Here is a 13,959-nt window from a genome sequence, read left to right on the forward strand (position 1 = left end):
CTCTCGCCTCTACCCGGGAGCCCCCGGGAACTGCGCGCGCGGAGGCCTCGAGGCGCTGAGGGGGCCCCTCGGGGCTCCCTCCCGCTGCCTGCGGCTCTGCTGGCGCTGGTAGTGCGGCTATGGGCTTGGTCCCTGCCCGGAGTGCTGTCCTGCTGTGTCCTGCCAGCTGCCTCTCGGCCTGGGTTTGGGGTTTCTTTGGTCTTCAGCTGTCTCCTCAGCATTTGCTCCCCAGGAGAGTTTGGACGTGGCTCTTCAGTTGGAGCTCGTGGCAAAGCCCTGTGCACTGCGTGATCCCTCTCACCTGTTTTGTTGCTCATGGCACCTTCTCTGCACACCTTTGAAGATGTCCTGTTATTATTTACTGCATGTGTTAGACAGTCCCTTTTCTCATTTGTTGTGTTGCACAGTTTCACTAGTGCTTGTAATTCCAATTGTCTTCTGTCTCTTTTTGCATGTACTGATCTGTTGATAGAAGTTTTTCTTGTGTGCTGTCATAGGTATCTTTGAGGTATTCAGATAGAGTATTTTAAAATCAAACATGACTCTTACAACTATGTAGAGATATAAGATATTTCTTTTTCAGATTGCAATTCCTGGTAATGTTCGATTAAGATGTATTTCCTGGAATAAGGATCAAGGTTTCATAGCCTGTGGTGGAGAGGATGGATTACTGAAAGTTTTAAAATTAGAAACACAGACGGGTAAATGAGTTGCTTTTGTTTTTGTGTTTTTTTTTTAAAGAACAAAATCCATCACGCTTCAGAAAGCATAACTCCTTCCACAAGTTACTTGACAATATTGCATATATTTTAAGTCTGTACATAGATAGTAATGTATTTGCATAAACATCACATGTCCTGTCACTTTCTTTTGAACACTGTTTTCCTCCAGCTTGTCTTACATGGCACACATGTAATTTGTCTACCTGTTATATCTGCTGATGTTTTCTTCAGTGCTTCTTCTTTTTCAGGGCGTATGTTTCATTCTTGTTCTTTTTGTATACACTTCCAGTTTAGTTTGGAACTTATTTCGTTATTTCTTGATTTTGTTTGAATGTTCTCTGCCATCTTCATTATTTTAGGCAGAAAGCTGTGTATTTTTTCTTTAATAAATACGTTCCAAGAAAAGTAAAATCTAATATATTTTTGATTTCTTTTAAACCTTTTTCTGAGTGTAACAAAATGTGATAGCCATAGTTCTTATTGTGGGGGCTTTTTGTTCGTTTTGTTGGTTTTTTTCCTGAAAAACTGCTTAGACTATAAAGGGTATAAGAATTTGGATGACAAATGTGAATAGCAAACACATTGAACTGAGGGGTGGAAAATTCATCCAGCAGTTAGCATTTACATACTTTTAGGTGAATAATTTTATCTATGTAAATAGTAATTAGAGCAGCAGTATTGATAAAGCACACATATTACTATGTCTCTATTAGGTTTATTTTATAGCTATTTTTGTTATTTTTAGATGAAGCAAAAATAAAGGGACTTGCAGCTCCTAGCAATCTTTCTGTGAATCAAACTCTTGAAGGTCATAGTGGTAAGTGTCTTTGGGCATTTAATATACTTTTGATTAGCATAAAAAAATACAAGATTTTGTGAAGTTGATAAGGTAATTTTGCTAGAACTTCTTATTATAAGCCTGAAATAAAGATTATAGGTATTCAGCTCGAGTATGTAACAACTTGGCTGCCATCTATTTTTACCAAGTTATCTGATGAAAGACCTACAGTCAATCTTTCACGATCTATGAGTGAATTACTGGGTTGAGAATCAAACTGATCTAGCCTTACCTCAGTTCTCCTGGCTGATACTGTATGTGTGATGCAGAATGCATGCTGCACAAACCAAGCTCTGCTCTGCCTGTTACAAATTAGAGTTTGCTTATGGATTTTGCAAGGTTAAGTCTGTGAACTTTGACATTACAGCCTAACTTGTGTTTTGTATTACCTCAGGCTCTGCTTTTTCCAAATTATTTGGGCCCCGTTCATTATCCTGGGAAGGAAATATTGATTTCTATTTAAGTGGATGATGCTATTGTATGTGTTATATTACAGAGGAATTTTTTTTTTTTTTTCATTTGTGCAGTGCTACTGATATAGTACTACTTATCTCTGACTTCAGCGTGGTTAATATGGAAGTGCTACTCAGTTGCATGGGACTGGAATATATTTTTTGGTATTTACATAAAAGATCACGATACATTTGCTTGCATACATTTGTTCGCATACTGCCTTGGTAGATGACAGATAAAAATGCTTTATAGCAGAAGAGAAAAGCTAAACTGATGGGGAGTTGATGCTGGAATTGCTGAGTTAAAGAAACAATGATGTTCTACTGTGGTTTAAAGAAAAAAGAGAACAATCTTTTATTACACTGTATATATACAAGTTTTAAACTGGTTTGATAGACTAAAATCAGAAATGCGACAAAAAGCCGCCTTAAGCATTTTTTCTAATGGCACATATGTGGATAAGCCTGTGGGTTTTATGTTTTTTTTTCTTTTTTTTTAAACTACTTTCTATGAGATTTGCTTATATATTACAGTAGCTTTACATTTTCTTCTGAAGAAATCGAAGTTAGCTCAGTAAACCTGATCTCTGTCTTAAATATATCTTCATTTTCCTTTTATTGACAAGTTACAGAATGTGTACGTATGTAGACTGCAGTACAGTATACAGACAAAGTTTAGAGAGGTTAGAAAATAGCATAGAGAAGGCTAGTGTGTGAAAGTGAAAATTGAATGCAGGGAAATTAAACAGGGAGGAATTAAACTCTCACATGAGAAATGTCGAATGGTCATCATCCGTGGACAATAGGGTATGAAGAGAATGCTAAAATCCTCACATTATTTGAAAAAATGGTCTTTTTATGAGGATTTGCAGTTGAGACCTGCCAACAGTCAGGTTATTTTAGCGGCCTGGTTAAATATGATTGAAAAATTTAATTGTGAGGAATTGATTTAGTGGGTATTTTGAATGGATGTCTTCAATTCTGAAATACGGTTACCTTCAAAAATCCCCAACATTCAGGTTATATTTGATTGCATCTGTTGATAAAGTTTGTGACTAAAATGCTGAAAAATGGGAATGATACAGAGGAAATGGATGACTAGCTGACTAGGGTGAGGTGCTTAAAAGTGGCCAAGTTCATGTTCAGCGTTGAACTGATGAAATAAGATGCTGCTTAGAAATGGTTTGAAGATGTTTCAAGTCAAATATTTATGAGTAGGATCTCATATGAAACTTGAGGATCTGAAGGAATTGTGTCTAGAGTGTTCTTGGTAATCGTGAGGGAGACTTTGTTTTAAAAGTGCAGCACTACTGAGGATCAAACTACTAAGAGGGAAGAAAAAACAAAACTTCTTATGACAGTAAAGTTTTGTCAGCTTCCCGGACTAACATGTTAGAGGTAGTCAGAAACTGCAAAATTATGATTTGAGTTTTGCATACTGAAGCAATATTCTGAGCAGAATTTGGAGAGGATGTTACTCAAGTGGGTGAATACAGAAGCAAAAGGAGACATTCAGCAGAATTTTGAAAGAGGAGTGATACAGAAGGAATGCCTAAAACTAAATCAAAGTCAGCAGTGCAAATTTCTGAAAAGCTCCAGGTCGATCAAGTTTGGATGTGTTTTTTATTAACTTACTTAAATGGTGTAAATAAACTTGTATCATTTTCTAGGTTCTGTGCAAGTGGTGACATGGAATGAACAATATCAAAAACTGACTACCAGTGATCAAAATGGACTCATCATTGTGTGGATGCTATACAAAGGTATTCTACAGGATAAGTTTGAGATGGGATAATATTTCATGTTGTGAGAAATATTTTTTTCTTTTTTCCCCAGCAATTTTTACAATTCTTTTTCAGTTTTCTTGTTTTGCAGACTGTAAAGCTCAAAATAGACTTAAAACAATTTCCAAGTTTTTATTGTAATACTTGTGACTTTATATGTCTACATTTTTCATAGTGTAAAGGCATTTGTCCTGGAGAGCTACGTTAGGAGAGTATATCAGTTCTTAGCCATATGCTTGGTAAACTGCTCTAAATTTCCTATTTTATTATCTCTCTTACTTTATTCCCTTGCAGGAAAATACTATATTGAACAAAAAAAATGAAGCGGTGTTTCTTTGTGAAGGTTCTGGTCTGAGTATCATTGTAATATTTAAATAGTTCTGCAAAGTGCAACAAGCGCAAACATATTGGTAGGACTACAAGAACTTAGCAACCCTGCTTAGAACATCAATTAAATACTTTCATAAAAACAATCTTTAGAAATGTTTAATTAAGGCAGTGAACCAATATGACTAACCAGTGTATTGCTGTAATTGGCTTTTATTGTTCTTGACCTTTTCACATATATAGGTACTTCTTTGGTACACTTAAATTCATTTGAAAGCCAGCAAACCTCTCAGTCAAATTAACCACTTTCCAACACATGTGGGAAAGAAAATAAAGGCTTTTCTTTTCCTCTTGGGGATTTTTGTTTAATGAAAAATGGAAACAAATGAAATCTCAGCTCAGCTTCTCATTTCAGGAATAAAAAAATACCACTTGATTAGGCTTTCTGCCTGATATGTGGTGGCTACTGTCACATAAATCATCTCTTAGTTTTGGAAAAGAACCAGTAAATTACTTAATACATATTCCTATCAAAGACAGCTGTTCCCTCTGTTACCTAGTGTATTCTTGTCAGTTCTGAAATTACGTTAAGCACAGATCTCTTCCTGTAGGGCCCTTCTTGGTCTTTGACTCCCCTCTCCTATTTCTCATTTGTTAGCTTCATTTTGGAAACAAGTAGCTCACATCTGAACACTGGGTTTCACAATAATTATGTCTCTGTAGTCTGGGGGACACCATAGTGTAGTCTTGCTAGAGTTTTACTTGAAAGGGCAGAAAAACTTTGTTTTTAATTCCTTTCCAAAACTTACTGCTTTTTTTACTCTGAATTCAGTGATTAGTGTGTACCCTGAATCCACTAGAGGATTATCAGATCAGAAGTATAACTTGGTTTTTCATTCACTACTAATAGGTGCTTGGTATGAAGAGATGATTAACAATAGAAATAAATCTGTTGTTCGAAGTATGAGCTGGAATGCTGATGGACAAAAGATTTGTATTGTGTATGAAGATGGAGCTGTGATTGTTGGATCAGTGGATGGTAAAATTTAAGCTCTACTAATTGTTGTGGTATTACATAGCTTTTGTTTTCAATATTAAGTACATAGTGGCTCTGTTTCTCTAGCTAAATACAATTAATAGTTACTTTCTAATTGTTGCTTTGACTTTCTTTAGCTGTTTTAGTTTTTACGTTGGTAACTTGCATCCTATTTTTAATTTTGTGGTATGTTTATTAACTACTATCAATGTTCTGTTACAGGCAATCGCATTTGGGGAAAAGACTTGAAAGGTACCCACCTGTGTCACGTGGCCTGGTCCTCCGATAGCAAAGTTTTACTCTTTGGAATGGCAAATGGAGAGATTCACATTTATGACAATCAGGGAAATTTTATTGTAAGTTCATGGTGGAATGATAAAAGTATTAACCTTAGCCATAAAATCTTACTTCCTCTTAATTTATTTCATGTTTGGTTGTTCAGTTGGTGAACTTCATAGTTGGTCAACTTCAGTACCGAGAACTGGACAAGGTCTTGTGCACAAAGTTTTTATTCAAGATTTATGCAGCTGCAGCTTTTTAGTATAAGTATTTCTTTCTTGGTAGCTAAATGAATGTCATGTCAATTAATGCCTTCTTGCCTTGTAATAGTTATCAAAAAATATAAAAATAGGTATGGTGATTAATTAAATTACTCATGTTAGAAGTACTAGTGTGCTTTTAGAATAAAGCACTAGTTTATTTTCCTCTTGCTCCTGTTGTTCTTTATTACATAAGGAACGTTACATACTTCAGAGAAAATCTGGTAGTAAGTAGAAAAATGAAAGGAAGTAACTATAATATTGCTGCATTCCTACAACTTTGGCTTGCTTATTTATTTTTATCTACTTATTTGGAATATTGGAATGCAACTATGACAAAATACCAAACAGAAGTAAAACACTGACTTTGAAGTGAATAATGTATTTGGAACTATGTTCTTGACTTTTAATTGTCTATTATGGCAAATTTTCTCCTTTATTTTTGCCATTCTTCTCTTTTTTCTTTTTGCCCCATTCCTTTTTCCTTTCTATCTGCTACCCTTCCCATTTTCTTTTCTTTAACCCCCCACTGTATCTTTCTTTCCACTGTGTGAGTCATGGTGTTTCTAGCATGTACTGTAAATTACTGAAATTCTTTAAATAAGCTTTTGTTGCTCCCCCTGCCCCCACTCCCCCCATCAACAATCTACATGGTTGTATGTGTTCTCCCTCCGCAGCTGTCCGCCTCACCGCCCCTTACCTGGTAGCCCTCCTCGAAGTGATGCAGATGCACTCTTACCTTTCAGAAGAAGCCCTTACCTGTGTTACCAGATGTACAGGGCTAATTATTACAAAAGTAAACTTATCTTAATTGGTGTTCTAGTTTGGACACTTTTTTCCAATTATTTTAAAATATTATTCAAGAGGCTTTTATCAAGAAAAAGCTGACTAAAAGTTTCTTTTTTACAAAAATCTTGTGGATAGGAATGGTTTGAAATTATTTTTAGTTTTTGCAAATTTCCAGTGGGGTTCCTTTTGTGTATGCTCGTGTATGTGTGTGGTGGGGTGGGTTTGTCTGTTTTCTGTATCTTTGAGTTACTTTTCAAAGAATGAAAATGCCAACATTAAAGTACTTCTTTGTAGTTAAAATATATGTTTTCATATGTCTGATCTGGCTTTGAATAAGGAAGTTTTTCAAACTCTTAAAATTTTGAGAATGTGAAAATTTTTCTTGGGACAGGGAAAAAATTTTGCATAGAGATCTGGTCTTTTGCAAGGTATCAGCAGAGATGAATTGTTTTTCTAAGTACCATGTTGTATATGACTAAATAATTAACCATTCTTGTCTAGGTGAAAATGAAACTGAGTTGTCTGGTGAACTTAACTGGAGCATTCAGTATTGCTGGCATACACTGGTATCATGGTATGGAAGGCTACATTGAACCAGATTGTCCTTGTCTTGCTGTCTGTTATGACAATGGAAGATGCCAGATAATGAGAGATGAGAATGACCACAGTAGGTACAAAATCCGGGGTGATAATTATTGAACGAGTCTTGACCCAAAATGTCTACTTGTGTTTTATATTCCTAATGTTTCCTTCTTAAAAACTAGATCCTGTTTTGATTGACACTGGTATGAACATAGTATGTATTCAGTGGAACCACTGTGGAAGTGTATTGGCAGTGGCAGGCTCCCTAAAAGCAACTTCTCAAGATAAAGATATAAACATTGTGCAGTTCTATACTCCATTTGGTGAGGTAAAAATATTTAATATACTTACATAAATTAAGTGGTTTTTTTAATCTTAGTATGTTTTGTCTATGTGGTCATTACTGGTGGAATTTGGATGCCAAAATGTAGGTGTTTATAGTGTGTTTAACGTGCTCTAAAGTATCTAGGATATCCACCTGGATCTGGAAAGACGACACAGGAGCAGGTACCCTTTTAGAAAGAGCAAGTTAGTGGCCAGCATGAAACTCCAAATGCATCTCATAAAACACTAAAGGATGGGATATATATAGTGTCTAGCTTTGAACACTTAACTGTGACACCTGAGTTCAGACTATAGTCAACAAGCAATTTGGAACACTTAAGCAGCAGTTGAGATGCTAATTTAACATCTGTGTATCAAATCTGGAAGTACTTGTCTTTCTCCACTGGCTGTGTAAGAGACCTAGTCATCTCTAGATCAGGAGTTTAAAATACAGCAGTGAATGCTCCCCTCTATTTTTATGGAATCAGTAAAACTGAGAAAACGGTATCTGGTATCAGTAAAAGCAATGGCTCAGAAACCTCAGAAAAGGTAAACTGTGTCTAATCTTCATTTGTCTCTTGGGGATATTGTTTTTTAAATGTTTTTTGTACTTCCTGTCTTTTTTTTAATATGTTAAATGTCCAACAGTTGAGAGGCAACTTCCTTATCTATTTTTGTTCATGGTGCTACCCTTGCCTTGCAAGGTAATTTCAGGTAATTCACTTTCCTTCCTAGTAATATATCTGGAAATCAGTAAGTTAGTGTTACCTATCAGGGTGTGAGGAATTTTGTCCCTTGGACAGAGGAAGTAGTGGTCAGCTCTGAGAGTAACTGTGGCAAGGATAGAGCTGTGAGCTATGCTGTGAAAACAGTTAAGATACAATGTCATCTGTAGGGTTTCCTTAGTTGAAAGTACTAGCTGGAACAAAAGGTTTTGGAAATAATGTTATGTCTCTGGTTGCTGATGTCCCTCAGATTAACTGAAACAGGTGTTCCAGATTCTGTATTTAGTGTTTAGAAGTAAATTCTTTAGATTTTAGAATTGCTTTGTGCTAGTTCTGATATTCAGGTACAGACTTAACTTTTTGCAAGATAGTATCTTCTGTGAATAATGTGTGACCAGTATTTGGACTTGGTATTTGCATCTGATCAAAGGTGTGGAATAGGTACTAAATTGTGTAAATTCATTGATAACAGTTTATTTAGGCATGAATTTATGCCCTCAAAAGGAAAGTTAGGTCTAAGCATAACTATCAGTGTTCTGCTCAGTAAAATGTATTTTTTTAAGCCTAAGATTATGCAAAATCTTCAGTAAATAGTAGATTAATCTATCCTTTATTACATACATCTATATAATTTGCAAACAAAAAGCTTCCCACAAACAAGTGCTCTGTGGGACTAAGGTTATAGTTTTTGAAAACATTTTTTCCAATTGTTTCTTTCATTCAACTTCAAATTCTACAGCAAAGTAAGTATTTTAAAAAAAGATGGAAAGTGTATTTCTTCCCTAGCTCTTAAATTGTAAATGGACATCTAACTGCCTGCCTTATACTTTTTTTGAAAGGGAATAGAGAAGAGGAAAGTGTCCGTTGCCTCACTGCAAATTGTGTACCTATGCAGCTAATTCATTGTATGCTCTTAACATAGATTAGCTATATGTTTTTATTTGTTTAGACGATCAGCTGTAGTTAAGGGTGTTGTACATCAACTGGCTAATACACTTCCAGCATAAATGAAACTTCTGAGGTATGTCAGGTATCAGTACTATTGTGTTTATTTTAGTAGTGACTGAAATTATAAAGGTGAGTCAAATTACCAATCAAAGGAAAAAATATTTATACTGTCACTTGTTCTGTTCTATAAATCTATTATTTATTTTTGTAAGTTTGAACTATCACTGAGTCCTGTTTTTTTTTCTTCTTCTCTGGCAAAAGAACACTTTATGGTAATGCATGTTAAATATCTCCCTCTTTGTTTGTACTGTAATTTAAGAGTCATTATGGGGTACTGTAAAGAACATCTCTGTTTGGTTTTCATTAACTATCAAAACTGTTGTTTATGTATTTTAGAGTGGTTTTTCTATGATAAATTCAGAATCTTTTTCTTTCCTTGTTTTAAACAAGCATTTACGCACACTGAAAGTTCCTGGCAAACAGTTATCTGCCTTGTCTTGGGAGGGAAGTGGACTGAAAATTGCACTAGCTGTAGATTCTTACATATATTTTGCAAACATTCGTCCAGATTACAAGGTATGTAGTAATGTGGCAATTATCAGGAAACTTTATTAATCAGTTATTTATTCTCTTTCTGAATGGCTAGAAAAAGTAGCTTTCTCTAATGTATAAATCAATGTTTAACTTATGATTACTGCTTGATCAACACTACTGACTTGAAGTTTTAGTAGAATGTGTCTGTCTGTCTTGGTGATGCAATAACTTAGCCATTGCTTTTATAAAGAATTTGTAATTTTTATTTTCATAATAAAGAAATGTATGCTTTGATAATATTAACAGAATTTGGCATGATTCTAAATTTGGTAGTAATTGAGGCTGTCACATAGGTAAGACTCCAGTGTTTTCATTGCTGTTTGGTTAAACTGAGTGGGCTAAGTGATAAAATGGGAATTGTTTGAGCCTGCCTTTTACTGTCATTTTTTTGGTGATGAATTATTAGTTTGAACCAGGAGAGTTGTGTAGAAACCTAAACAGTAGAAATGAATGCAATCTAATAGGTGTACTTCCTACTTCTATTTCAATTACCAATATACTTTTTACAAGTGTGTATTCATCTAATTCTGAATAATGTGTTTTTATCTTGTCTACCATGTGGGGTTTTTTGGTTGTGTTTTGTGTGTTTTTTTTTTTTTTAAAGGACTTAGGACTATTTCACTTAAATTTACTGTTTAACAAAAAAAATAGTGATGTTCTTTAATCATCAGTATGTAACCACTGTGATTAAAGAGAGAGTGAGTGTAATGTGAGGAACATACTGCAGCTATATATCAACACTTGGTTGTCAAAAATTATTGGTCAGGGAGTTATAAACACAAATCTGCTAGGAAGCAATCTCAAATAGTTTGTTGTAAATCTGCTGGAAAATACTTTGGAAACTTGAGCTGGAAATTACTCTTGCAGGAAATGCTACCTAATGTTTATTCTGGGAAATGTGTAACAGCTGGAACACAGGCCTATTGCTTTTTCTTAAACTCATCAGTATCTATGAGACCATGTGTATTTCAAGATCTGGCACAGTTTGCAAATGAATAATAGTTTGAAACCTTAGTTTTAGAAACTGCATGTGTAAACTCCCCTTTTTTTTTTTCTCCTTTTGCATTTTTAAAGTGGAAAAAGATGTGCTCAAATTAATTTATTTCTACAGCAAATAAACTCTTAACCTGTTGGTAGTATACTTGGTTTCAATGCTAAATATTTTTATAGTGAATGATATGTGTCGTTCCTCAATACATAATACACGTTACTACTGCTATCTTCTTTCTGATTGTATCAGTAACTCCCTTTTAGGAACTAGATATTTTAAAAGGTGACAGTCATTAAGTGGTAATGATTCAAAGATGTCACTAATTTAGGCTGGATTGGAATTAATGATCTGGAGATGAAGTGTTAGTATCACATTACCAATGTACTAAATAATTAGGTTTCCTGTATTTTTCAAGTATTACCATAACAAGAGAAAGGGGTTTCTAAATTAATATGACAGTAAAAACTATGAATTGGGCTGATCTTTTTTTAAACTATTCATAGTTTACATGGTATCTTTTTGGAGTTGTCATACTAATTTAGAGTCTATAGCTCTAGTTACATTTCTTCTGGTGTACTTACCTTGTTCAAATCTGTGTTGGATTTCACTTTATATCCTCATCATTCTGGGGTCCTTTGCCACTTCTTGAAATCGGTTTTAGATTTGACAAACATGATTTACAGTTGACTGACTTGTTACCTTATAACTTACTCCTTGCATATAAATTTTGAACACTCAGAATAGTATAAGTTTCAGTTTGCATCCCTGGGAAGGATCCTGTGGGTAGTTCTCTCAGTTGTCAAAAACTACCTTTATTCCAATCCTTTTATTTTTCTTCCTGTATCCAGTTGCGTCATCTTCATTCACATGCCTGTTGCTTCTCTGAAAGATAATAAATAATAATAAACAAATGAGGTACAACTTCCAGGGCTAAAAACTTGATGACTGTCCAGTATGTTATATTTATCCTTGTCCATCTAATTCAATTTTTCTTTTTAATATCTGCCCACTCCTGTTCCTCTGGCTATACTCCACAGCATTGTGTTTGAATTCCCATAGAACTCTACTTGAGTGAAAAACTTTGAGCTCTGACAATTTATTACCATTCAGTTTATAAATCTATTCTAAAAGTTCTTTTGCTGATACTTTAGCTTATCATCTTGGTTTCATTCCCTGTAGACTGTGGGAACCCTTCTGGCCAGCTCTCTAACGAGCTTTCTCCTCTCTCTCTAGTAAATGCTGATGCAGATAATTCTATTAGTTTTTTTACAATTACATCATCATCCTTAAGTGGTTTGCTTTATATCTCGTTTGTTGTGAGCTTCGCCTCCTTTCTAAGATATTTTCCGATTCTGCTGTGTTAGAAAGTGTTTTCGTTATTAATTTCTATAATTTAAATCAGTTGAATGCAATAAAATACATCTTCATGCTTTTTATGATTTGGAGATGCTATTTCTTCTTTTGCCTTTTTGCCCTTTCTCCTACTTGTTACATGAATAATTATATTCTTCTGGGGGGAAGGGAGGGTTTTTCTCATGTTACTAATATGGAAGAGGTGATGTGAGTTATTATAGTGCTCTAATATAATTCCTTATTTTTGTCTGCTTCAGGAATTGAGGTTTTTATTGTATTTCCCTTGGGAAATGAACTTTGAGTTTCCAAATCATTAGTCATAGATCAAGCATTTTCATGGCAAAAACGACCATCACAGGGGGTATTTCTATATAGCCACTGAACAAGGAAGAAACAAGGGGAAATGAGATCTTGTCATATTTTGAAGGTTGATTCTACAATTCTGGTTGCAGTAGGTTATTTGTGTGATAGGAAGGCTTCTTTTGCCAGTTTAATATTATGCAAGTAACTTATTAGTGGAACTCTGTTCACATACTTTTAATAAATCAGCTCATCACTTGACAGGTAAAGAATATTGAATACTGATTGTGTACATGAGACACTTTCTTTCATAGCTGTGAACAATTTATTATTGCATTCGTACAATTTCTGATAGGTTTTTATCAAAATTGTCTCTCTTGACAGTGGGGTTACTGCTCCAATACGGTTGTTTATGCGTATACCCGACCTGATCGTCCAGAGTACTGTGTAGTCTTTTGGGACACAAAAAACAATGAGAAGTATGTGAAATATGTCAAGAGCTTGATTTCTATAACAACTTATGGAGACTTCTGTGTTTTAGCAACTAAAGCAGATGAAAATCAACCTCAGGTAAAGTCTTTTAATTTTCACTTGAAATACTCTGTTCCACATGTTGCTGCTTCACAGCCAGAATAAGATGAAATGTAAAATTTTGAATCTGTCTCAGAGTGTGTCATTCAGTTGTCATTTGACAGAATGGCACTTCAATGGGCTCAGTGTTTAGAAACAAAGAACCCCAACAAACAACAAAGTAATAGCAAAAATGTGAAGAACCGATTAACTGCCTCTGTATTTTAATTCCTTGTAACCGTTAGTAACCTAATGAAAACTGCAGCCTCCCAGATTAATGTTTCTTTAGAAATATTTAGAATAGTTCTCCAAAGACAAGTTAGAAGCAGGAGAGCATCAGAATGGTAATGAATATTTAATCAGTCAGAAAAGGGGGGAAAAAAAGGGGGGAATTTCTTAGGTGATATAAATCACATGTTACTACAAACTGCTCTGTTTGTTTGTTTAGTCATTTTAAATGTAGTGACAAATTATATGATAAATGTATCCTTTGGTTAATGAATGTTCGGTTAGTGGAATGCTAACTGTTTCACAGTTTTTCTTACTGCGTTCACTTCTGAATTATTTTCTGTATTGCTTACAAAGGAGGAGCATGAGACGGAGTCAATTGGTGCAACGGTAAAAAAAAAAGCTTTAGTGCTGCTTGCCTGATTGTGCAATAAATAGTGTACTGTCATATAGATTGAAAATACGGTATACGTGTCCAAAACCATTTGGTGAAACTCAGTGCAATAAAATGAGATTTTTCTGGGTTGTATTTTTAAAATAAGAAACAAACAGTGGAGTGACTTATTGTAGCTTTCTTGAGCATAAATAAGAGATTAAATTTTAGCATCTGAAATTTGCAGATAATAAGCATCTTTCAATTATTTCGAAATGGCTCCAGTGTAATTATTAACACTGGAGACGGAGTCAACTTTTAGGAAACGAAGTGAACAAGCTTATACTTTGGGTAGCAGTTCATTAGAGTTGCTTTCTGAAAAACAGATTTATTTTGCAATAGATTTCAGTCATTAGAATTGTGATTTCAAGATGGCAAAATGTACAGCCATAGTTGATAGGGTGAAAAAGACTAATTTCAGCAG

The 13,959-nt window shown here is 34.7% G+C and overlaps 1 protein-coding gene across 1 annotated transcript in view; it reads left to right on the plus strand.

The window, feature by feature from the left end:
• Positions 1-119: 119 nt before the first annotated feature.
• The window catches only part of WDR35 (WD repeat domain 35), a 44,451-nt gene continuing 30,611 nt past the window's right edge, over positions 120-13,959 (plus strand). The window contains exons 1-11 of the mRNA XM_009710330.1: positions 120-182; positions 560-701; positions 1,468-1,539; positions 3,683-3,775; positions 5,034-5,162; positions 5,382-5,515; positions 6,989-7,154; positions 7,252-7,397; positions 9,517-9,642; positions 12,689-12,874; positions 13,460-13,492. Of these exons, the coding sequence (XP_009708632.1) occupies positions 120-182; positions 560-701; positions 1,468-1,539; positions 3,683-3,775; positions 5,034-5,162; positions 5,382-5,515; positions 6,989-7,154; positions 7,252-7,397; positions 9,517-9,642; positions 12,689-12,874; positions 13,460-13,492 (1,290 nt within the window). The remainder of the gene's footprint in view (positions 183-559; positions 702-1,467; positions 1,540-3,682; positions 3,776-5,033; positions 5,163-5,381; positions 5,516-6,988; positions 7,155-7,251; positions 7,398-9,516; positions 9,643-12,688; positions 12,875-13,459; positions 13,493-13,959) is intronic.

The sequence above is a fragment of the Cariama cristata genome, unplaced genomic scaffold, assembly GCF_000690535.1.
Source record: "Cariama cristata isolate BGI_N322 unplaced genomic scaffold, ASM69053v1 scaffold26050, whole genome shotgun sequence".
NCBI lineage: Eukaryota > Metazoa > Chordata > Aves > Cariamiformes > Cariamidae > Cariama > Cariama cristata.